Raw genomic sequence first — 25,604 nt, forward strand, 5'->3', positions numbered from 1 at the left:
GGTACTCAGATGAAGTATATTAGCGTGGCTCTATTATTTTTATTAGAATAAGCAAAGACCCAACAGCTAAAGATCTGATCCATATTGCCTACAGCTTTAACCAAAAAAAGCCCCCAAAATCCAGGAAAGATAAAACAACTACCTAAACACAATGTAAATCCACACAATTATTCCTTCCAAATAAAGTTTTGAAATTAAATGGATTTTGCAATACCCTCTGAAAAAGTAGGGCTTGGTATTTACTTTTCTTTTTTTTTAAATGTTTAATTATTAAATATAAGGCAGACCTTCTCCCGGACAAGAATGGCAGAACATTGTAACAACACTCCCATCATCTTGTGTGGATTCCAAGTGACTGAGTTGGCTCTGCAAAAAAATTACACATTCAGATAGGTCTGGAATTCAGAAACTTAACCTGAAGCAGTCACCTTTGTTTTCTGCTTTCAGCTGGAAATATATGGAGTTTTGACCATGATGAATCAGTATGGAGGTTATTACTGTCTCAAGTGTCTTCTTTCCCAGCTATGCTGTCCAGGAAAGGAATTTTTTTGCGTTAACATTGCAATGTCAGACTTATGATTAGTTTATATTATTACTAATATCAGCTAATTAGTATCAGATTATTAGCTGATACAGTAACATCTCCACCAGAAGACTCCACTTCCAGAAATAGGACTAACAAAAATAACAAAACCAGTTTGATGTGTTCTCTCATTTCAAGGTACTGATGGGGAAAGCAGGGGTGGCAGAGAATTAAGGGACTAATATGGATTCTGGGAGAATACAGTTCTTTGTTGAACAGCTGCTGGAAAACTAGCAAGCAAATGAAAAGACACTCTCCATGCTTATCTGCTTTCCCAGCTAGAGCCACAGCTCTAGCTTGTTGAGTCCATGGACTGCTGAAAGGCTCTAAAACTTTACATCAGAATCCTAATATTCTGTATGTAAAGCTTAAAACTTTTTATGTGTAAACACAAGTGAATGCACAAGATCCCCTAATTTACTAGTCAAACACAAGAGATGTTCTGTATTTTTAACATACTATCCTAGACGGCTTAATGATGATGCTAAAACAAATGCGCCAACATTGCACATTTATTGACCTCTTTGCCCTAAGTAATTAATTGCCAAATGTCCCCTTGATTCACTGCATTTTCCACAGAAGGAAATCACATAATGGTATTTCACAGACTATTCATGTATTCTTACAATGTGGTTGAAAGAAAATTAAAAGGTATTTCCTCCTCTTCTACACCTTGCTCTCAGAGGACACAGATATAACCACGGTTCCTCCATTTTGAGCAACACAATGATATCTTCACCCCACTATGAGGACCATTAATTTCTAGATACGATTCCAACCTCTGTCTGCGCTAGGTTAAACTGCAGCACCCCTCAGTCAAAAGAACATTGCAGGCTGTGCTGTACCTGGGCAGCTCACCATCCCTCTAAAATCTCCTGCTTATGTGGTGCAAACCAGCAGATACATAGCTCAGACTTAGGAGGCACTTATCTTTCAAAAAACTTCACTAATAGTTCAGATAGAGTAATCAAGAAACATGAATTTATCTAACAGCTGATTTCCATTTTAAAAACACCATGTCTTCAGTTTAGCACATTTATTTAACGTTCAGGGTTCCAAACAAAGACAATTTTAAGTCACTCTTCGCAAGGAGCATTAGGTTTATTTTAACATGAAGATGTCACTCTCCTCAGTGCAGCCAGCCAGCCAGAGGCTATCCTACCACAGGCAATCCCAGCTCTGTACCATGGCAGCATGCCAGTCCTTCATGCCAATGTCTGCAAGCAGGCCAAGTATGACCTGAGTGTTAGCAACAGACCCCAGCTGGGGCTCATGACAGGCAATTACACAGTACACGTGGGCCCCATCCCGTGTTTGAAGATCCGTATAACTGACTAGGAAAGAAATAATTTCACGCATCATGGCCTGCTGCCTTCTCTATTTACTGAAAATTAAAGCCTTAATTAGCACCTCTGGGTTGACCTCAGGTCAAAAGAGGTGTGCCAAACTCCTATGACCAAACCTATGTACCTTAAGAAAATTATTTCACAATGCTGGCCTTATACTAGACATGTTGCCATGAGTGACTCGCAAATTGGACTGGGCAGAGGTTGATAGGATTCTGCTACTTCAGAGTACTCCTGCCACACCACACCCTGCCATCTCTGTGACAGAAGGGTCTGCATGGTTCTGCTGCCAGTCCTTCTGTACACAATTCCTTACATTGTATTTATTCTTCACTTACTGTCTGAGATGCCCAACACCAGGAAAGGCTGTTTTCCCTAAGGAAGAGCCTTACTCACTGTACTCATTTTACACCTTTATGTGGTGCTCACATTCAGTACAGTTGACTCAAGGAAGCAATTTGGTGCTAATTTAAGAGTACATGGGTAGAGCTTGCTTCAAATATTTTTTGATTCCCTGGAGTCTGATAACTGCAATGATGGAAAACAAGTTTCTGGTTCTTCATTGCTTTTCTGATTTCTATTCAGATGGACAGCATTTCATGATAGAGCAGTTTCAGAGGAAAGCTAGAGACACCCATGGGGTTATAAACATAGTATCTTCTACAGGCTTGTCATCACTCCATATGGGAACAACTGTGCCAAAGGCTACACCTGGAATGACTACTGAGTCTGAATTGTAAGGGCCAGTGAGAGAGTCATACTTTCACTCTGCCATCACTACCAACACAAATGCTTTGTCTCTTTAAATTGGGTTCAATCAATTATCTATTAAAGATTGGCTTCTGGTCTCAGTGGGCATCTTGATAATCTGGCTTATGTACTTGGGGACACCCGTGTGCTCTTTTCTGCATTCTTCACTCTGGCCTCTAAAAGAGTTTCCTGCTTGTTTCATGTAACTCAGAGGCCCCTGTGCTCTCAGACATGGTGAGTATCAATGACCCTTTCTGGCCCCCCTGTAAATGACCTCAGTCTTCTCCCTGGCACAGCAGAAAAGTATCAGCTATCGTAGTCTTTTCCAGCTTTATAGGTACTGAAACGTGCCCCTAAAAATTGCTACTAATTCAGTCTCCCTGTGTTCCTCTCATTGTTGTATTTAAAAAAAAAAAAAGTATTTTTTTGTATATATATAAATATATATATAAAAAACCTTTCATTTACAGAACACTCATTTTCAGGCAGAAAATACTCATTATTTTCTGAAAAAACTGCAAACATCTTTCAGGAGAGAACCTTTACAAGTTCCCATCATGTCATGGCTTCCCATCATGAGTATCCATGCTCAAACACCTTCCCTGGATTCCTCATTTATCACTGCTATTCTCAAAGCCCTACATTTCAGAGATTGTCTAGTTCTCCCACTTCATTTTTAACTCAAATCCTTCTTCATCCTTTCCCAGACTTATGATCCCTTCAAAGATACGCACAGAACAATTTCCCTTTCTTTTTGCCAAGTAATATCCTTATCCCCCTTCAAATCAGCTGAAAACTTACCTTTCACACAATAGTACATCACTTCTGTAGTATTGTTTCAATCTTCACAGTCTAAACCTTTCCTGTCTGTCTTGCTTTTGTTTAATTTAAATTCCTTAATGTAGCAAATTAATATTTTCATGAATTCGTGAAGTGTCATGTACCTTATGAAGGTACTTGCATAACAGTATTACAAATAAGCACCATGTAGTACCTTTCTATTCCATTCAATTTATGACGATGCTTTCGGGACATTAAGAGTCCACCTCCCCAGGCAGCCTGGAAGAGACAGAAAAAAGAAAAGACTCATTTTTTTGAAAAAGCTCAACATATATAAGATTAATCAGAATCTAGTAATAAATATTTTAATTCAAGAAAAAACACATGTAAAAAAAATCCCTTTTTGCCTGAATAGCAGCACTTTTTTAGTTACTTACATCTACATGGAGCCAGAGGTTGTATTTTTCACATATATCTGCAATCTCCTGTATTGGATCAAAGGCTCCATATACTGTTGTGCCTGCAGTTGCATTTACAAAAAGAGGAACGTATCCCTACAATAAAAATAAAAATATTAAATATAAATGCCAACCTCTTTCAGGAAAAAAAAAAGGGAAAATAATATCAGAAACTTTGTTATCTCATTTTCCTGCCTTTTCTTCCCATGTGAAAGGTACACACAAGCTACAGTAGAAACTAATCATATACATGGTAAGAACAAACTCTGTGTTTATTGTATTGTGACTTCACAAAATTAACTAGTTAGAAGATAAAGAATATTATTTTGTCTAATCTTTTTCAGTGAGGAGATTCAAACGATGTTAAAAGACTAGCAATAGCCCAGTAAAGTTGTGACTTTTACAGCAGTATAAGGGAAAATTAATTAAATGTGATCTGTAAGTTGTGATTTGAAGGCCTGAAATTGTTCCTTTAGTCCTTATCTACTAATAAACAGAACAAAGGAATCCAAAACAAAAGCAATAAATGTGGAACTATCAGATGAAAGAAAGACAATTTTGACTTAAATGAAATAAATGTGAACTCCAATTTCATAGAGTGCTCAAATGTAAGGAAGTCAAGAAATAAAAAATTAATAATCTAGATTGCTCTAACTTCAGTTGCTTTGTACAAAATTAATGGATTTTTCACTACAATGATTCAAGAAATAATAATTAATGTATAAAAAAATTAAGCTAACTGGCTATATTTACCAACCCTGCAGCCTCACACATGAAATCTATATGATTTTTTTGGAGTTCTATAGAATTTTTAATGGTTTTGGCTAAACTTTAAATTTTGGACAAAAGTAGCTTTAGTTTTGTGTTCTCATGCTTTTTTCCATATATTTCCACAGAAAGTTATTTTTTAAAGACATGAAATATGGATGTGGTTCAAGAGTTAAAAATACTTTGTTTTTAAACAGAAAATGGAAAGCTTAGCAAGACATATAGATAATTCGCTAAACAATACATAAATGTATAATTAAGCATCTGAAAATATTATGATGACATTTATATCTCATTATAATGTGTTCTTTAATGTCAGCCCTCAGGCTTCAAAGGAAGGAGTAATTTTACTAGGCCAAGCATTTAAGGACTAATTTTTAAGAGCACAAACCTTTTGTTTTGCTTCCAGAATTTTTGCCTCCAAATCAGCTGGTATTATTTTGCCTCTGTAATTATCATAGAAACAGAAAGACAAAGAAAATTAAAGAATGCATATGGAAATACTACCTACAGCTGAAATACTTTAATAGGATTTTCTCAACAGGCCATTAGTAACTTGACACACTGTACTGAATCAGTCCTTAAACACAATACAAAAAATTTAACAGATGAACACATTTAATCTATCAAACCCTTAGCATTCACCCTACCTTTCATTGCATTTTATCAAAATCACATTGTCTGTTCCAAATCCAAGTGCAGCTCCAGCTTTCTTTATTGAGTAGTGACTCTGCAGCAAACATATGAACATTAAACGGGATGGTGGTTTAATGATGAAGTATTTTAACAACATACATCAATAAATTAAGAATTAGCAGTGTATTAAGCTCACATGCTCTGAGGTAAAGAGAACCAGCTTAGGGACTGCAGCCATGCCTTTCGTTTTGACTTCAGGGAAATACTTGTAACGTGCAGCCATTATGCTGTACATGTTGGAGATAGCTCCTCCTGTGAATGAATAAATGAATGAATAATAAAATCATGATAATGAAAAAAATGCATATTATACCAAAGACATACAAGTCTCATTTGCATAATGCAGTGAAAGTGGCAGTGAACTATGAAGAAGTATATTTCTGAAACGCACAGGCATCTGTCTAAACAGCATAGGACAGACCCTCTGGAAAGTCATAGTGATAGTCAGAATTTCCTATTTGTCATCTCTTTCAATTGCTAACATTTTCTAACACATTCTGAAAAAGTTTAGCTTTCATTGTGCCTCTTTTGCATGTCAACTTCTTGTTAGCAAGAACAACAGGAACTTATCAACTTGTGTGAGGTTGGAGAAACGTCACATATTGGATGGATATATCCCATCTTACTGTAGACGTAGAAGGAGATGGCTTAAAGGTACATTTCTACAGCTGAGCTAGTTATTGTAAACTTCCTTAGGGTCAGTTATGGGAAAGGCACTTCACAGCCTGTAATTCAGCTAATGTATTTTGACACTTACTTTTGGAGAATTTGAATTGAGAGAAAACACCTATTTCTCTTGGCTTGCTGTTAAAAATGGCCCTCAACAATTAGGTCAGTTCTTTGATGCAGACCTCAAGCTTTAGGAAGATCAATCTCATCCATAAGTCTAGGACAACATCACCTTCTAACATTTCTTACTGATGAGAACACTGAGAAAGATCTGTATTTTTCTAGTAGATAGGACTGGACATCAAGCAAGTGTGCATTCCTAGACTTTATGTGGGCTGTTTCAAATGGAGGTGGTGTTGTCCTTTATCCTCTGCAACAGGATGGTGTCCCCTCATGCCAAACCCAGCAAATGGAATTCTGCTGGGTGCCCATGTTGTCCACACATTGGCTCAGGACTTCTACATGGCTTATCATCAGTCATTTCTGTCACTGCTCACTGCCTTTATGTCACTTTCATGGGAAGACACTTTATCTTGGTCTTTATACTGGAATCACACTTGTGAATCCAGTCAGTTTATATCCCAGACAATATGTCCCAGAAAGTGACACCGCAGTCTTTTCCTGACTGTGAGCGCAAATCCTCGCTGTCCACCAAAGAAGTCAGCACATGATTTTCAAGAACTATTGGTCAGCAAGAACTGTGATTGCTCAGCATCTCCAGAAATGAAGCACACAAAAGGACTGTTTAAATGCCCAACTATGTACCAGCACTCCTAATCAAGTCTTAAAATGTTGACCAGCCATAATACGTAGCCATATTCTGAGGTAATTTTTCCCCAGCTTTTCTGTGAGACGTTTAAACAAAACATTCCTACTTCTAAATAACTGACTCATTGCTTTGTGTTGCAGATAGTCTGAATATTCAGACAGTTTATTTTACCTTCTGAAGTTTTAGTCAAACCATAAAAACAGAGAAGAAAAACTCACCAGGTGAGAATATTCCATCACCATCTTTACTTGACCATCCAATAATCTCTCTCATCTTTCGAAGTGTTATTTGTTCCATGAGGACAAAAACAGGGGCAATTTCATAGGTAAACCTGCATGGATAAATTAAATAAACAAACAAATAAAATCAGATACAAATTCTAAAAACACACAATAAACTCTCAGTCTATGATTCTTTGTAAATGCTCTAGGTTTTCCTATAAATTGGGGTCCTGATACTGCAACCTTTACCCAAGAAAAAATCCTCAGGAAAACAGTACTGGTGAATAAAAACTGCAGTATTAGTTGCAGATTTCTATATAGTGAAGGTAAGACCTAATGTTCATCATCATAGCCTGCTGACTGCTGTACAAGACTGTGTAAAACATAGTTTCCCAAAGTGCCAGTTCCACACTTGTGGAATAACATACTTCCAAATCTTTATGAAAACGGTGAACTTCACTGAGCTAAACACAACCATAATTAGAAGTATTGAGCTAGGGTTTCAAAGTCTAAGTACAATTAATTATGTGGATTTATTTTGTTGATGATCTCCAAGGACAACTTATTTCTACAATACAGTGTGATCAATAACTGTCAAGAGTAATTATAAATGATGATTTTCTAATTACCAATTACCGAAACCGAGTCAGCAGTCAACTACTGTATCCACTTAATGAGGGAAAAAACCATAACATAGCCTGGTATGCCCTGATGTCACAGTCAGATACATGGATGGAAAGTGACAGCCATACAACCACTTTTGGTGATCAAGGTACATGGATAAATTGCTACAGCTGTAAACAAACTCTGCTTGCTCTGTATGGGAGAAAAAAAAAAGGGGAAAAAAGGAAGCAGAGAGAAACAAAACAATCAACTTATGATTTCCAAAGGAGTCTGTAAGAGTATGACATCCTGACACTTCAGATTTGACTGATGTCTTCCACTTGAATAATTTCATCAAAATGTATGTGTTGTCTCTTTAATACCAAAATGATATTTTAAGAATAAGTATGGCAGACTTGAAGCAGGCAGGTGATATTAAGAAGAAAACAAGTGTCTGAAAAAGCTTGTGTTTTGTTTACAGCTACACTGGTTACTTAAACAGTTAATTTTTTCTTTAATCCTTGTGTGTCCTTAGTCCATTAGAGAAACACCACCACCATTTTTAAAAATTCCTTTAAGATTAAACACTTGTAATTTCTTTAATTGTTGTAATTGCTATTTCCAGAAGCCAAAACACTACTTATTTTGCTTTTGTTATCATTAGAACTGCCAGAGACAGCTGAACACTGATCTGAAGTTTGGGTGCTGCCATTATTTACAAATAGAAAAAATTAATGAACCAGTGTCTGCTAACAGTGGGGGTTTTTGGTTTGGTTTGGTTTTAAGCACTGCAAGACTAGAACATACTCCAATCTTTATTTAGGTAGAATGATCAACTGAAGTCAACAGGAACTCGGCAGAGCATAGATCACTGTAATTCAATAAAAGATATGTTTAAGTCAATATGAATTTTTTCCCCACAGGTTTAAATATTTTAAATACTTTAAATATTTTAAATTTTGAGTTTTGTCCTGAGATCTTGCACACTGATCCCTACATAATTTCCAGAAGACTTATAGGCTTGTAAAAAAATATATAATATTAAGCAAGTTTTTTGTATATAAAATATCAAGTCTTCACAAGAGGAATTTTAATATACGCAAATACAAGTAAAATAGTATTTGCTTATTTTATTCTGTAATTATTTTCTGATTTTCCAAAAACTGACAAGAAATAAAAGAGTGCAGATGATTATAAATTACAAAGCCAGTGCAGCTGTATTAGATGATGGCTGTGATTTTACAAATCACATCTTGCTAAAGTTCACTCAAACTTGCTTGTTTTAAACTTAAATGATTTTGAAAAATTCAGTTAAACCCAAAAACTGTGTTTGGCTTAGAAGGGGTGATCCAACTTCAGAATCAATCTCTTGACAAAAAATGCTCGCTAGATGTTTCTACAACCTTCACAGGCACTTCTATGAATTAACTAGAACAGTCCCAAGTGTCAGATTTTTACTAATAGAATAAATGTATGGCTTTTTTTTTGATAGAAGTCAGTGCTGGTTTAATTCTGCTCTCATCTAAAGAGCAAATCACTTTATCAGACCAAATCATTCTAGCTACCTGTTCTCCTGTTTGCCAGTATGTAAAAAGCATTCTGAGAATAAGCATAAAGCATTGTACATCGATTTTCTATGCTGTATTTTCATAAGCATATATGCATAATACTGAAAACACCAATATAATTCTCATGTTCCAGCTAACAGTGGGCACAAAGAGAACTTCCAGATAATACTATTGCTTTCTAACCCAGTTGGCTGCTGCATGGTGAGAGAATGCCTTGTACTGCAGAACCCTAGAACTAGATGAATAATGGCAGTTTCTGAAATTTCCACCCTGAAGGTCTCATGATTAGTGCTATGAATAGCACATCAATGCATTATGTCCAAGTCAATAAGGGAAGCTTATTATGTTTAATTTTATATATTATCTTCATAATGACATTTAAGTAATATTTTCTAATGATAATTAAAATTTTTAAGTGAGTTTTGATTATTCAAAACGCATCTGCAAAAGAAAACTTATTTTTAATTGTTCTTAAATATTTTAAGTATTGTTTATCTGCAGCAAAGAAAAAACAGCAAATGGAAAACCTTCTCTGCCATAATTCAGTGCTACTGTCACTTGTGTGTTACGTGTTTATGTAGCTGAAATAGGTTAGAACAGTTTCTAGGTAAAGGTCAAAACCAGCTCTTGTGTGCTGGACCATTGTTCAAAACAAATAGTATGTTTCCCAGAGCTCACAGAGATGATTTTGGCTATTTTTAACAACCTTCTCTGTCAGTTCTTTGAATCATATTTTACAAGCATCTTGCTTTAGCCTTACTTGCAATTACTGTTATTTGAAAGCACACCATGTTGACCTTGTTTTGCTGAAAAAAGAGAACAATGTATTATTTTGCATTTACTAGGAAAAGGAAATAAGCAACCAAAAGGAAAAAGCAACCTCAATTAAAAGAAGAGTTACTCTTTAAGAAGTGAATGAATGAGTGCAATGTTCTTAATACCGTTGGCAATATTTCCTAAACCTGTCACAGTCTGACACAGAACCGAATTCGGTTGTGTCCTATCAAATTTGTGTAATTTCACTGCTTACAAAATGATAAATAAACTGGGACAAGTAAGTTAGTCAAAGGGAAAGGGGTACTCAGAAGTACATTTTTGTCACAGAGAAACAACTGTTAAGCAAAGTTTTCTTTTAGAAATGTGATCGGAATTTCTTTCACTTTTAATTGTGCTGTTTAAAAAGGCATTTAAAAGCCCTGTAAAGCATTTCACACTACTCATTTAACAATCAAAATATATGTTGCTAGATTTTCTTTCCAATTAGCTTTTAAATCTGAATGTCTCATACTAATTTTTACCAAACAGAGAACTAAATCAGATGATTATTACAAAGAGCGGGCTGGTTTTGACTGGAGCACCCTAGGTGTTCTTTATTGCTGATGTCACAAAACAGGTACAGTTCATAATCTACATAGAACTGCTAGCAATCAGGTATATTTAAGAAATCATGTACTCATGGATAGGCCAGTGAAAATACTGTTCCTTTCCAATCTGCAGATACATTTTCTGTGTTCCGACACAGAATTAGCAACGAACTACCCAAAACAGAGGTAACTTTAGAGTTAAAACACATCCCATATAGGACTAAAAGAGAGCAGCCTTTGGAGTCCCATCACATTTTTGAGCATATAGAAATCAAAATTTAAACAAAAACTGACTAGAAGGTTCTTTTGTTTAGTGGGGGGCTTTTTCCATTGCACTCTTCGTTGCAAAAATGTACCTTATGTTGACCTTCAGTCTTCATTAATTTTGAGGTCAAGAAAAATTAGGAAAAGTTTATCATTTGTTACATTCAAATGTTAATTTTTACCTTTTTATACTTCCATTTATTATTCTCAGACTAAATTCTTCATTATCATCAAATTATTTTTCAGTGTTACATTTTTAATCATCTTGAAGCCACCCAGAAGCCATTTCTTTACCAGCACATAAACGGGAGAAGCTGTTGCCTCAAGCCTGCTATCTCTGAAGTCAACAGGAGAAAAAACAATAAATCTTTACATATTTTGTATTCTAATGTTAACACATGGATAGTTGTAGAATTACTCAGTCTAGAGACAAAGCTTTAAAAAAAAAAACAAAACAAAACAGAAAAAGATAAAGAAGACTGGTCCAAAAGAAAAAAAATAATTTCATGTTATTATATTAGAATAATCATGTTTTACTTACCGTGGGATATTTGCATTTCTATTTAACAGAAATGTAAAATTGTTCAGCTTTGTATAACTGTTTTCACTGTATTACTGCTACATTAAGAAAAACATGAGACAGTTTTATTGAAGATGCAACAATCATCATCTAAATATGAAAATTATTCATGTCTGTGACAACACATATGTACCATGATACACACAGCCCCTGTAAGCACCACTCACAGACGCTGTTGACGAGGCACTGCTTACATGTTTGTATTAGCAGTTGATGTCAGCCACTCCCCAGCCAAGCCAATAATGTCCAGTCCTGTGGACAACTGATTGAAAAAGCGAGGATGACCTGGAATGAGAATTGAGAGCAATTTAGAACAGACTCCACTGGTGTGTCACAGGTTTCAGTTTTAAACCATCCAACTATTCGACAGAAACGACAGGTTTTGCAGCCATAACACTTGCAGCAAAGTTTTCAAAGCAAGTCTTGCTTATGGGGAGACCCTTAGCCAACATTCACAGATGTCTTATTACAAACTTGAAAAACCGCTGTGGCGGGAGCTCCTGGATGGAATCATTAGAGTTTAAATTTAAGATAAAAACCTCAGAGCAGACTGAGCCTGTAAAACACCTCTGGGACCTGCACAAGGTTAGTCCATCTCCAGAACCCCCTCTGGACCTCGGTCATGCTGTGAACTCGGGCGAAGTTACGCTGTGGGGGACCCTCGGCGGAAACAATCTGCAGGTGCTGGGTCCATTTGCATTCGAATGAGGAAAGAGCCACTAGAGCGGGGACTGCAGGAGTGAGGGAGGGGTGCGAAGGAGCCAGTCGCTTCCTGAGCTGCAGGGCCGCGGGAGCGGCGTTCGCGGGGTCTCGGCGGGAATGTCCCAGCGTGGCACGACCCGCTGCAGCGGTGTGAGAGGGTCCTCCAAGACCTCCTCAGCTCGGTCCCTTGCCCACTTGGTTTAAAAGCTAGGATTCACTTCCTTAAACAAAGGATTTGCTGTGGAGCCGAAGTAAATAATATTCCTCTATTTCAGCCGGAGTTGTTTTAACAACTTTTATAAGCAATAATGTCGAGTGCCTACTTTTCTAGCATGAAACGAAGAAATTCCTAACACCTGATAACGGGCTTTGAGGGGAGGTGGGAGATGTCATGATTTAAACCTTCTCTCTGCTCTCTGGGAAAGGACACGCAGATAGCACACGAGGGACAGCCCCCTAGAGGGGAGTCAGCGCTCGACGTCTGGAGGGACCTGTCACGTCGCATTCGGCTCAACACTGGGAAAATCAGCATCTTTTGACATGAAGAAGTAAATGTGATTCTGCTCCGAGCGATGTCAGCAGGAACCTTTCGGAGGCGTGAGCCTGCCGGCGCTGCCACATCGGGACAATTCCCCAAGAGGGTGCGCCGTGCCCGGGCAGCTCTCGCCCCGGGGAGCCAGCGGCTCAGGGCTAGAGCCCAGAAATACCACCATGGCATAGCTGTTTGCTTTACAAATCAGCTCTTTTCTCCCTTGCCATCACGGACTGAGAAATTATCTTAAGCGACATTTCCCTGACCTCCCAAAGCTGTTAGCGAGACTACGGTCTCCTAAGGCTGTGCTGCAAATTCAGCACCGGTGGCTTTAAAGGGAGCTTCGCCTGGAGAGAGAATGTGAGCCCCGGGAGCCTGGGAAGCCAGGGCGTGTGTTCTGGGCCTCATACGGTCGGAGCAGCTCTTTAAAGCTGCACCAGGTACTGCTTTGAACTGAGCTCATGTCTGGTCGATACCTGCCTCTCAGCTCCCGGGGACGGGTCCTGCCGGTCCCACAAGAGCTCCAGGGGAGGTTGTGGGGAAGGGAGGAGGTAGCTCGATATGCTGGGGCGATCGATAGCGGAGTAAAGGTGCAAGCACACAGAGCGCAGCCACTCTAGCTTAGCTGGTTGTCACCTGTTCAACAACCCACGCCTTTGGAAGCGAAATGTGCTCCCCTTTGATTAAGGGTACAAAATCAAAGTATGCTCCTGACTCCTGTGAGTAAATCAAACCACCATGTAAATAGGAAAAAAAAGACAGGACGCTAACCGCCACATCTGTTTCAAGATTTTGTTCCTTGAATGCACTGCGTTGGGTTTTCACAGCTGCCTAACTAACCGCCGCAAAAAGCTGCGCCTCGCCCTTCAGGAGCCATGGCTCGCAGCAGCCCAGCCAGAGACCGCCAGGCAATAGCCTCCCTGTACGAGCTCCCGCCGCCCGCCACTCCAGCTCCGGGGGGAAACTACCGCCCGCTCTGGGCGCTGAACCGAGCGGTGCTCAAGAGGGCAGCTGGCCCAAAACATCTGAGCAAGACTGGGGAGGGGAGACACGGCACCTGCTCCGTTATCACTCCTGTTCCTGACCTGCTAGGGTATGTACAGCAGTCAGGGCTTGTTGCCAGCAGAGATTTCCGTGGATACAGATGTAAAAGGCCAGATAGTCTGAAAGAGCCTTAACTTTGCTCTGGAGCCTGGCTACAGCTCACTCAGTAAAAGAAGTGATTATAAACCGGTATTTCTGTCTGATTCAGAAGGACCTGGACAGGCAGGGCTCCGGGGTAATGGGCTGAAATCCACAGGGTTCCTTTATTGATGATTCCTAGGATTTCAGTCTCTTTTTCATTAAACGTCTGATGAACATAAAGAAGAAAAACTGCAAATTCAGTGTCATTTATGCTCTCATTTACCTAATGATATTGCTCCCCGGAGATACAGACAGCTCGCATTTCATCAAGTGAAAGAGATTATGTCTTAAAAACTTGTTTCTGTGCTCTGAAAACAGCGCGGAGCTCTACCCGTTGCTCCAGATGGAGCATCAGTAACTCAAGTTTCTGAGCAGAGACATTTTCAGCGCCCATAGACAGCCCTGGAGCCAAGCCTCTGGGCAAGCACGGTCCCGCATGTGGAGAGGATGTGGGTTTACCTCCATGAGCTCAATCCCTCTCACTTCACCGCGAGCCTGAGAAAAGTCCCAGGAGAGACTCTTTACGTAGTGTGCAAAAACCTACCTGTCCTCACTCCGTATTTCAGCGTGTCCCGGCAATCCACCAGAATCTGCTCCAGGGACTCAGGGTTGTCCGAAAGCTCCAGGTTGAAGCCCTCCATGCCCTCCAGGAGCTGATGCGGGTGGTGGAAGTCCAGTACTTTGGTGGATCTGTCAAATGTTTTCCTCACGTAGTTGAGGAGGATGTCCACAACCTCCAGAAGGAACTGCATGGTCTGCTCCTCACCATTCTTGGAGGGCAACAAATCTGTGGGGCAAAGCAGCTGTCACCATTTGCTTTGGGAAAGAGAAGCGGAAATGAACCAGCCTCGGCTGCCTGAAGCCCTTCAAGGACCTGGAAGCTGTGGCCCCAGCGCAGCCTGGCTGCAGTGAGGCAGGCTCCCAGTCCCTCTGGCCCGGCAGGGAAGGGTGATGCGAAGTCACCCACGGCAACAGCAGAGGCACCTCCAAGGTGCCTCTGTCAAAAAGTTTGCCCTGCAATGCTAATGCTATGCAGTGCGAGGCATTCACTTTCCTTGGTCTGAAAGCACCCCAAATGTGCACCTGCCCTTCCTCTGCAACGTCCCCACCTCTGTCCCGCAAAAGGATTCATTTCCCTTCCCTACTCTTCTTGTCAATGGCCCCGTACCAGCAGTCACAGACCACTTCATTGCTATTTTATTAAGGAGGACATAAAATATAAAATTACTCTCCCCCCGGATGCTGGATCTGGAGTAAGCCCAGAGGGACTGCTAGAGCTGAGCTGCAGAGGATCAGCCCAAAGTAAGTAAAACTGCACTTCAGCAAACTTGTACACATTGTCAGTACAGCCCCAACAAACACAGACACAGAGCTTCCTTCAAAAACAACCAAGCAAAAGCACGGTCTGAGTGTGGCTGCACTTCAAGGGAGCCGAGGGCAACACTATTAAGGGACGTGCCTGAGCTGAAGCAAGGAGAAGCTGTAAAGTGTTTACCTCTGGCATACAAATTGGAGAAGTCTGTCTCGGTGCGTCGGAACCTGGATTCCTTCTCGCTGTTCTCACAAGCCAGCATGCTCTTGGAGGACTGATGCCTTTCTTTCAGGGAGCTGACAATCCGGCTCTTGTCTTCTAGGCTGTTGGTCCTTTGCAGGAACCCTACATTATTATTGCAAGGTGCACAGGTCAGAGTTTTCTCACTTCCCAACATGTTTAGAAATATCTAAAGCAGCTCTCTAGACAGCAGTTAAAAGCGGTGTTAGTTCTAGATCTGACTAATGAGGTCAGGAATAAGAGTATTTATGGAGGTTATTTGCCTCCAGGAGGGAGAGTTCAAAATGCCATCAACTGCAAAAACGCAGCCATGCAAAAAACAAAATTTCGTCATTTAGTGCAGTGGTAAATTCTTATTAAGTCGATCAGACAGATTCCACTTCAGTAATCAGCCACTGGAAGAGAGTTCAGGATGAGTCAATGCTATTTCAGCCTGCAGGCGAACTTTATGGACCTAGCAGACAGGGGCAATGATGTATGATTAAAATCAGGGCCGTTTTCAGTTCTCCTCGTGGTGCTCTCACGCACAAAAGGCATGAGAACAAGCAGCCATTCTGGAGCAGCCATCCTGAGAGTGCCAGAGCTCTAAGAACACCGATAGTACCCACCTTCCTATTATCAGTACATACTGATGTGGATTTTCCACCTGAAAAGATGCTTTGATACTAACAGTAATCATCCCCGGGGGTTTTAGGAGCTCCGCTCTCACTGGAGACACATCTCTGGCGCCCAGGACCGAACACAACTGCCGTTGTTATGTGTGACGGCAATAATAAACCCACTCACCCCAAGAATTATGGGTGTGAGTGCCACGCAGGGTCTGTGGCGAGTAATGAGACCCATCTACTTTAACAAGGCAGGGAGAGAAATTAATTTTCCGGATTTGATCCATTAAATCACTGGTGCCTGGTAAAACACGCATACTGTCGGGCTTTTCGTCATTAAAGAAGGCATCGAATTTTGACCTCCCAGGTTGCAGCAAGCGCGTCTGTATGATTGGAGCACCGTAGCGGAGCCGGTCTCCTTCATTCTTTATTTTCTTTCAAAACAAGTAACAATCGAAACCAAGGCTCGTCGCGGATGGGGATATCCACCAAAGAGGAGGCTTAGCAGGGAGGAAAACCAATGTTGTGACTTCGCTCACCCACGTTCCCCGACGCCGCTTCTCGCCAGCGCCCTCCGCTTTCCGGCCATGTGTCACTGCTCTCCGGAGTCCCATCGAGCGCCCACAACCGGCCCACCCGGGACCCCTGTAGCTTGGACAGGCATAAGGGCTGCATCTCCGTAAGAGAAAAGGGAGGGACAGCGAGTCGCTGGGCCAACAGCTCCCGGCAATGATACCTGTGCCTCGGACCCTACTGCCAGCCGGACAGTCCCTAAGGAGCACTGAAAACGGAGTACCCGACTGGCAGCCCCTTCTGCATCAGCCGGGCGCCTAAACGAGTCTTCAGGAAGGTTGCTTGCAGGCAAGTTTGTTACGGTCATACTTTCAGTAAACACCTTACGTGTTGCTGTTTAATACTGATCTTCTACTAATAAGTTTATTTTTGTGATGCTTTTATGAATGCGAAAAAGACTATTTAAAGGAAACTCTCTTCGTGCATAAGTTGAGAGTAGCCGTCCAGGATCGATAACATATATATATATATATATATATATATATATATATATATATGTACTTATGTATATATTTTGTTTTGTTGTTACTGCTTTTAACAGTCCTTGCAGCGATCACCAGCTCCTGCAACAGCTAGTGCTGTTCGCCTGCTCGTTAGGAGGAGCAGCTGATATCGAAGCAAGTGCAGTGTAGACTGAATTACGGAGAGATCCTCTTTCACCATTTTGCTTCGTTTTGCTGTAATTTTCCACCTTTCTTTTTTCTAGGCACCCGGTGGCTCAGAGGCAAGAGCTCCGCGCGAAGAGACGTCTGCAGGAGCAGCGGCGCACAACTGGCGCTCTTCTCGGCCTGCAGAGGAGAGCGTGCCTCGGAGGCTCCGATGGGAAAGCAGGAGGCAGCGCTTCAGTAACCGAGAAAGGCTGCAGTTGCCTCCAGTTCGGCTCGCATCGGGCCCAGCGAGGCAGTGGCTTCACTGAAGGGTCTGACCTAGCTAGGCGCCAGGGCACGGAGCTCAGCCCTTGCCCCAGGGACTCCGTGCTGTTCTTCCCCGCGGAGCTCCTCGGCCCCTTTGCGGGTCCCGGAGCCGGCGGGGACCAGCTGGGGCTCGAAGCGCACGGGGCCCGTCAGTGTGCGCCGCGTGGGACCCGCAGGGCTGCGCTCGAGGGCGGTGACTGGAAGGAAAAAAAAGCCTGAAAGGAGGAACTCGCTGCCGCCCGGCATCAGCCCATCCGGCTGTTAAGTAACGTGCCGCTCACCCGGGTCCCTCGGCCACGGCAGTATCACACGGGCTGGAGAGTCGGTACAAGGGGGAGCCCGCGGGGCTGCGGCAGCCCCCGCTTTGGGGCCGTCGGACTCTTTCGTTTCCCGAGCTCCTCCCTGAGAGGATGGGGGACATTCTCCAGCGCCAACCCACATCCCGGGTTGCAGAGAAGCGCGGCGGCCGGCCCTGGAGGGCTCCTTCCCCGCCCGAGGAGCAGCAGCGCATAACTGTAGCCAAACCTTCCAACAGTATCCTGCTTGAAAAGTGAGGCCACTGTAGGAGAGTTCCAGTAAGTAGCAGCCTACGAAATAGCGTCCAAGCTGCTTCTCCTGCCGCAGCGGAGACTGCAGCCTTTCCCAGCAGTGAGTCTGTCCCGCAGGTGCGTTTTCATCGATGCGCTTTAAGAGACCGAGTTTTCAAAAGCCGAATGAGACCAGACTGGCGAGGGAGTCCCTCGGTGCGCAACGTGACCACAAATTCAGCGTTATTTCGCATTAGGCCTCGTACAAGGCAGGCGTGTGAACCCCTCTCGGCCTCGCAGCTCTGTGGGGACCCTCAGCTTCCGAGTCGGGGACAAACCTGCCGGGTTCCGGCGCACACCGCAGCCGTCGGGGAATGCACGTCCTTGGCGGCTGCAAGAGGTCCTGGTCCCCCCCTGCGGCCAGGGTGTTCAGCAGCACCTTCGTGACTTGGCGGCATAAATCCCACGGACGCCGGAGACGAGACGAGTTTATAACATACACGGCTGCTTTTGAAAGCCCTCTCTGCCGCGTTGCTCGCTGGGCTTGGAATCATCAGCTGGCTGCGGCCAAACAGCTGAAGACGCACCTGAGCAATCTTACTACGTCAGTATTTCCACTGCTGCCAAGCAAATGTTAGCAGGATCGGTCCTAGCAATAATAACTGCCGAGGTGGGAGTGATCCAGACACTGGGGAAAATCTGCCCATACTTTGCCCACCGTGACAGTTCATTAAACCGCTTTAAAATAGCTTTGAGTTTGGTTGGTTTGGGGGTTTTTTGTTGTTGTCTTTTGGGGTTTTTTTAAGTGTATATGTGCAGAGACGAAGAGCGTGTGGGTGTGGCAGCGGCCGGGCTCTTTTCAGGTCCTGGCTTTCAACCGGAGAGGAAAAAAGCTAATCCTTAAATCTGTCAGTTATTTGAGAAGAAATTACATACATCTTGGATACGTAATTACTGGAAATGTCAAACACATAATATACAACCCAGGTGGAAGAACCAACTCATTGTTCAAGACCTGCCTTTTCTCGGAGGTCAATCCTAATTTAAAGTTTGCATTCAAAATTAATCGATTTCTGCGTGATACAAGCAGAGAGAACAATTCCGAGGTGCCTGTTTTACTATAGCTTTGAGACTGCACAGCATTTAGGGTCCGGAATGATGTCTTGTGAAAGGTAAGAACAAGGATGTAGTCTGAATAGTCAAACATCAATTCGTTGAGCATGTTTAATTAGGATTCTTGGCAACCTTAATACTTTGCTCTATATATTTGCCAAAGGCAACCTTTCCTGTCTGTCTTTGTGAAGGTGTTCGATTCAAATGGAAGGGCTCATACAAGCAAAAACAGTGGTCGTGATCGAATCCAGCTATTCCAAACCACTGTCACTATTCAGAGTATATTTTTAGGGTAAAAGAGAAAATAGCCAGTAAAGGAAAACTGAACACCAAACCCGAGCCAGAAATACAGCAGCACTGCTTGTTTTGAATTCCCTTCACAAAGCCTTTACTACATTCCCTTTTGCCTTTTTCAAATACAAAATGGTGGGATGTTTCATTTTCAGTGTATTTGATCTCATTGAGAAGCTGCGATGTCCCTCTGTAACCCCGGTAGTCTAGCAACATGGAGCAAGCCTAACGGCGCATTACTTTATCAGTTCTGCTTGCCGGGCTAAATTAAAATGATGGTGAAAAAGCCCATTGCTCCAGCCACTGAAGGGACTGGTAGGGAAACGGTCCATTAAACCCAGATCAGGAGCTATTTATAGAACTAAGCGACTACTCGTTAATGTCGCCAGCGGCTACCAATGAAATCTCTAACAGACACAGGGCTAAGCATTCGCACTCCGATTCTTGTCCAGTCCAAACTTCCAGGTAACAAAACCTTTAGTGAATGAACTTCGACTCGAGCGAGTAGGGAAAGAGATTTAAATATACCTTTGCTTTGAAAAATGGTTCGTTTCTCTCGTGAAATAATTTCCCATCCCCCCCTCCCAAAGAGTAGAGGGGGAAAATGGGAAATAATTTCTATGCATAAGGGGTATGGGCTAAACTGAATTATTCTCCTCATCAGAAAATGAAGATTTGACTGTTAGTCTCCGAAAGCAAAGGCGCTACTGAGAAATCTGGAGAAGGAAGACAGCTTGTTATCTGCAAATGAATCTCTTGCTATAACGTTGCGATCTGATTGTGCATTTGTTTCCCTTCTGCATTTCATGTGCCTGCACGCTGACTGGCTGCCAGCGCTATCTTACCAGCACAGCAAGCTGACGAATTGCTCTTTAATAAGGCTCTCGTTAATCTTTTCCCCCCGGAGATCCGTATTTTCTAGTCAGATAAGGTTGAAAAATTTCAGACAGTGAGAGGCGGCCAAATCCCCTCCTCCGGCGGGCCCTGCTCTTCCCTCGCCCGGGGCGCCTGGGGCCCGCACCTCCCCTTGCGTGGCAGGAAGGGCAGCGGGCCCGCAGCCGTCCCTCCCCCGGCGGGCAAAATCCCGACCCACGCAAACCCACGAGAGGGCACAGCGGCGGTCCCGGGGCCGCCGAGCCGATCCCAGCCGAGCCCAGCCCAGCCCAGCCGAGCCCAGCCCAGCCGAGCCAGCCCAGCCGCCGTGCAGCCCGCAGGGGGCGCCCGAGGGGCCGCTCGGTCTCGGGGCGTTCAGCCGGTGCTGCCCCCGGTGCTGGTCCCCCGGGCCCCCCGTGGGTGTGTTGGGGTGTCGGACGGGGAGGCAAGGGGGCACTTACCGCATATCTTCAGCCCGATCTTCCTGGTGCACCCGTGAGCCACGCCGCACCACGAGTCATAAGCTGGAAGAGAGGGCAGAGTTGATCCCCTGGGGCAGCGGGGCTCCCCGGACGCCGCGCCACCTCCCCGGACCCCCCGCACGGCCCCATAGCCGGGAGGAACGGCTGATTCTCGAACCCAGCGGCGCCCGGCGCGGGGCAGCTGAGGCTCGGGTATCAGCGAGGTGACATGCTGGCCCGCCCAGAGGAGAGGGAAAGGCACCCGGGACTCGAACATCTCATCATTTACTGGCGGGGCTCCAGGGAAGTGGCAGCTTAAAATAAAGTGGCGTGAAATGGGGTCACAAAAGAGTTCAGGAATTAATTGGGTGAAAAATAGTATTTGACTAGATGATCGGACTTGCATGACTGAGCCCCGGACGGACTGACGGGCCGCCGACGGTCGTCCTAGGACGGCACCGGTGGAGGGGACAGGCTCCTTCCCAGCCCCGGGAGCCGCGGCCCAGACACGCCCCAGCTGAGCCCGAGGGAAGCGGGCAGCGGGGCTCGGGTAGAGGGGACAGCAGCCGAGGCCCGGGGCACCGCCGAGACCCTCTGGCCCTCGCCCGGGGCAGCCGCAGGTTCGGCAGCGCGGGGGGCACTGACCGGGCCTTGCGGCGTGAGGGGAGAAGGTGTCAGAGAGGCCGGGCCGAGGACGGCTCACCCGGGCGGGCAGTGCAGCGGCCCGATCCCTGGGAGGGGGAGCGGGGAAGGGCCGCGGCGCTCCCGTCCGGGCGGAGGAGCCCTCTCGTCAGGGGCGCTGCCCGTGCCCGGGGGCGGGGAGCCCCGGGCGGGCAGGGTGGGGAGCTGCTGCCAGCGGTTATCTTGCTTTGAGCCGTGTTGCCAGTTATTTCGATTTCTGCGTGTGACACCTCAGTCGAAGGCAGCAGTGCATATCACCCGTGCCTGGAACAAGACTCAGTGCTGTCTCTCGCCCCCTCCCCCGTTTTTCCAGATTCAGAATAATGACAATAATGACTCTGATGCTTGTGCCTCGCAGCTCTTTCAGGGTAAAAGCTATTTCCCGCTCTGCTGTCCCTGACAACCTTTCATTTCTTACTGTTGCCCGCTCTTTGTCTCTGATGCTATATAGCATCGAGCCTCTTTTTTTTTTTTTTTTTCGGTAGGCGACGGTCTGAATTGCCTGGCGGGGCTATAAACTGATTCTCTATCCACCTGCAGCAGCCTCTGCTTCCCACTCACACCTCAATAACTCAAGGGGAAATCAGAGCAATTAGGAATACAACGCTTTGAAAAGCTGCAATTAGCATCCAAATTTCGCTTGATTACAGGCTTCAGCGTAGGCTGAAAGGAAGCTGCAGCATTAGCATTTATAAAATGTAGGGGGGAGACATCCACTTTAAGGCACTAGTGTAGCGTCGCCCTTTAAGGGATTCATTTGCTCCACACCTCTTACAACATACCGATTTTTTGGCCATCTGGATGGTCAGTTTATTGTCTAAATCACTCAAATGCGGCTGTGGCTGTAAGATAAAGACATCGCTGGCCGCTAAGGTGGGCTTTTCCTCACAGCGTTTTATTCGCCCCGGAACAACCTCTCCCATTCCCAGTAGGAAGATGGTTTCTTTGTGTAGAGCACTTTCTGCACCTTGCTTAATGGCGCGGAACAGGGATTCACAGATATAACATTTCGTTTCTAAACTAGTCTTTCTGTGCCTATGTGGAGAAAGCCTCTAAAACACTTTAAACGAGGAAAATATTAAAACCTACTTGTAGGTCGTAAATTAGGTGGGGTGGGGTCCGGAGCATCGTTGGAGGACGAGGGAGTGGAGGAAGCCATCCCTTCAGAAAAGCCCCAGTCCTCGGAGCCCGGGCTTCCTCGATATTCCTCTGAGAGGTGGGCAGCAAGGAATTTGCTGGAAGGAAGAAAAGGCGGGTTTAGCAGTCTGGTCTCCTGGAGTACCACACCGGAGTCCCGTCCAGACGCCGGCGGGCGGCAGTTGCGCAGGTCCCGGGGCGGCGGCAGGACGAGCCGGGGCCGGCCGCACCGGGAAAACGCCTCGACAGGCTGAAGAGCAAAATTGTCCCTTCGCTGGATGTCAGGGCGCTACCTCCCGCGCCTGAATGACGGATGTAGCAGAGCATGAAGTCTATCGCAATTATATCGGTGGCCACTGAGGTGGGCAATTATATGGCTCGCGTCAAGTGGAGACCAACGTGCAAAGCGGGCTTCGAAAGCATCAGCCCTAATGACCTACAATCCCAACCGGAACCCGCTTCTCTGTGTTACCAAACACACGCCAGGCTAAGCATTCAGGAAAGACTGACAGACAAACCCCTGCCACCATAAAGGTGCATTTTGCCCAGGTCCAGTGACAGGCGCCACACACGTGTATTTGCACACACATGTTTCAGCAAATCGGGGCCGGTACGTGCTCCAGCACTAACCAGCGCTCTCCCATGCCCGCGCTCGCTTTAGCGGCGCAAATGGCAGGAGAGGCATGTCTGTCTGGGGAAAGGAAGGTGCTGGACCAGCCCTCACTCCTTACCAGATGTTCAGCTCTTTCCTGCCGGACACGGTGCTCCGATAACCAGTACAGGGTCGCTGATCGAAAATTGCCGGGTCAATGCCCAGCTCGTCTCTTTGTCCCCACGGCTACCTGCGATTTATTTTCTTCCCCTTGTACAGAAAATGAAGGTCGGGGTAACGAACGAATGCTTTCTTTGTTAGCGGCTTTTTTCAAGTCAGTGGCTACCTATTCATTTACACCCGCGCGTAAACGCAGCGGATCAATTATTTCAATGGAAAACAGGTATCTAATTTCTTTAAGACGAAAAAGAAAAAAGCCGTAAAGCAGAAGAGATTTTCTAGACAATGCCTGGAAGTGAAGTAACAGGTTAACACGATGTCTCAAGGGCTAGCTGTATCAAAATGTCCGTTATTCCTCTATAGGTACGACAACGACCCAAATCGATTTTAGGGGGGGAAAAATGCTCCAGATCCTGAAAGAGGTTCCCAAAGGCTTGAAAAAATAGGATGCTGTTTAGAGGACACTTACCGAGGGGGCGAGCGGACACTCTTGCTGCCGTAGTCCAGGCAGGCAGGGCGACTCTAGCCTGGGAGCGACCCGCCGCTTATAAACTCTGCCAGAAACGACGTCGGAATACCAATCGCGCCGCGGAATTTAATGCGAGATGACCTTTTTTTTTCCCAGAAGTGCTCGGATTTGCTTTTTTAAAAGCGTGAATCGCCGGTTGATCTGCTTCGACGCAGGCATGAGTCACAGGGCTGCCGCCACCCCCTCCGCGCCACTCCGCACGGGGGCTGGGGACCGCTGGGGCGGGGACGGACAGCCCCCCGGCCCCGGCGGCTGCCGCTGGTCCGCTTCTCCCCGGGGCGGCGGCGCTGACTCCCGCGGCGGGTGGGGCTGCCCAGCCGCGGCGGGGGCGGCACCCCGGGCAGGGGGCTCTGCCGCGCGAGTCCTTCGCTGAGCCCCCCGTGCAGACGGAGCCAGAGGCTTTTTCTAGACAGCACTGGCTTGCCCCGAGGTCGCCGGCGGTGCTAACAGGCGGCAGAGCACCGCACACACCGTCGCACCGCTGAGGCGACGGGGCCGAACTCCCGCCCCGACAGTCCCCGCGGCCCCGGCACTCCCCCTCGCACGGTGCGGGCCACGAACGAGCCAGGCGGGGTCCGTGTGAACTGTAGCTTAGCAACACCCCCCGCCTCCTCTCCGCCGTGCCGAGGGTATGTTGTGTCCCGCTGGCTCACCCCGCGGTTCCCGAGGCCGGCTCGCCCCGCTCCCCGCCAGAGGGTGGCAGAGGCAAGGGCACCGCCGCAGGGGAACACCTGGATTCCTGTGACTTGCCCTGAATGTTGCCACTAAATTACGATTTTATACCAGACATCCCTTTGCTAAAACGAGAAACATTAAGACAACAAGTTTTCTGTACCCCCGACAACCTCAGATTTGTGTCACTCCATTCCACACCCCAAACATGCTTCGCCAACATTTTGCGGTGGTGACCACGGGGCTATATTTCAGCATGCCGCGGCAGCTACGCAGATGTCTAAACCAAACCCTTCTCAAGAAGATGGCACGTCAGGGGCTGGGAGGAATCCGCAATGAGATGGGAGGAGGAGAAACAGCCCGATGGAGCCACAGAATTCCATCCCGTGAGGGGGGTGCTGGGCAGCGCAATGAGCAGCAGGGACATGTCCTTCTTGAAGGACTCAAGGGAAGAGTAAAAACTTACAAGCCCGTTTTTTGAAGGAAATCGGCCAACTGACAGGATTAAGTAGTCAAGGCGATTGCTTTGTCGAGCATAATTACTGTCTAGGAACCAGACGTGTAACAAAAACACCGAGGGCACAAAGACTAACTTTTAAACATAGCTTTACAGGTATTAGTGGCCCTAGCTAACATGACCTTTTTCCATCTATTCAGGCTATCATTTTTAAGGTGGTTTCAACCAATCGGACAAAACATTTGCTCAGTGCCGAACGCGAGAAATAATAATACGACTCTAGCCAACTGCCTTTATAAACGTAAACAAACAGTCATAGGAAATCGTGGCAGGATTGCAGTACAAAAAGTCAATGAGAGATCACGCAAAGAACTCCTAAGCCATCAGTCACTGCGAGACGCGACCCGGCCTGGTCTTTGCCCGGCAGGCAGATAGCACGGGCTCTTACTCCTTCCCTTCTGGCTTTCCAGAAGCGCGTGTGTCTGGAGCAAACAGCCATGGTTTACCATGAATATTTACATCCTCGTAGAATCTGAAGCCCGCCAAGGGAAGGAGCCAGACAATGAAGGCCAGTGAGTTTTCCGTGGCACGCTGGAAATACGACTCGTT

The 25,604-nt window shown here is 45.3% G+C and overlaps 1 protein-coding gene and 1 long non-coding RNA gene across 3 annotated transcripts in view; one reads left to right on the plus strand and one right to left on the minus strand.

Moving 5' to 3' along the window:
- GAD1 (glutamate decarboxylase 1) overlaps nucleotides 1-24,104 on the minus strand; it is a 32,037-nt gene extending 7,933 nt beyond the window's left edge. Inside the window, exons 1-13 of one of the 2 annotated variants that reach the window (XM_017838170.1) lie at nucleotides 23,807-24,100; nucleotides 22,518-22,663; nucleotides 20,748-20,810; nucleotides 15,334-15,495; nucleotides 14,383-14,625; nucleotides 11,614-11,704; nucleotides 7,038-7,150; nucleotides 5,518-5,633; nucleotides 5,336-5,415; nucleotides 5,077-5,131; nucleotides 3,897-4,013; nucleotides 3,674-3,738; nucleotides 288-366 (exon numbers count right to left, since the gene is read on the minus strand). In XM_017838170.1, the coding sequence (XP_017693659.1) occupies nucleotides 288-366; nucleotides 3,674-3,738; nucleotides 3,897-4,013; nucleotides 5,077-5,131; nucleotides 5,336-5,415; nucleotides 5,518-5,633; nucleotides 7,038-7,150; nucleotides 11,614-11,704; nucleotides 14,383-14,625; nucleotides 15,334-15,495; nucleotides 20,748-20,810; nucleotides 22,518-22,587 (1,254 nt within the window). In that variant the 5' untranslated portion in view covers nucleotides 22,588-22,663; nucleotides 23,807-24,100. Of the gene's footprint in view, nucleotides 1-287; nucleotides 367-3,673; nucleotides 3,739-3,896; nucleotides 4,014-5,076; nucleotides 5,132-5,335; nucleotides 5,416-5,517; nucleotides 5,634-7,037; nucleotides 7,151-11,613; nucleotides 11,705-14,382; nucleotides 14,626-15,333; nucleotides 15,496-20,747; nucleotides 20,811-22,517; nucleotides 22,664-23,806 lie in introns of both variants that reach the window. The other variant, XR_001878555.1, reaches the window with a different exon arrangement.
- LOC108508980 lies at nucleotides 7,245-11,438 on the plus strand. The gene is made up of 3 exons (XR_001878557.1): nucleotides 7,245-8,004; nucleotides 9,345-9,412; nucleotides 11,086-11,438. It is a non-coding gene; the product is annotated as an uncharacterized LOC108508980 (long non-coding RNA).
- Nucleotides 24,105-25,604: the final 1,500 nt, after the last annotated feature.

Source organism: Lepidothrix coronata, unplaced genomic scaffold (genome assembly GCF_001604755.1).
Source record: "Lepidothrix coronata isolate B3197 unplaced genomic scaffold, Lepidothrix_coronata-1.0 Scaffold7, whole genome shotgun sequence".
Taxonomy (NCBI): Eukaryota; Metazoa; Chordata; class Aves; order Passeriformes; family Pipridae; genus Lepidothrix; species Lepidothrix coronata.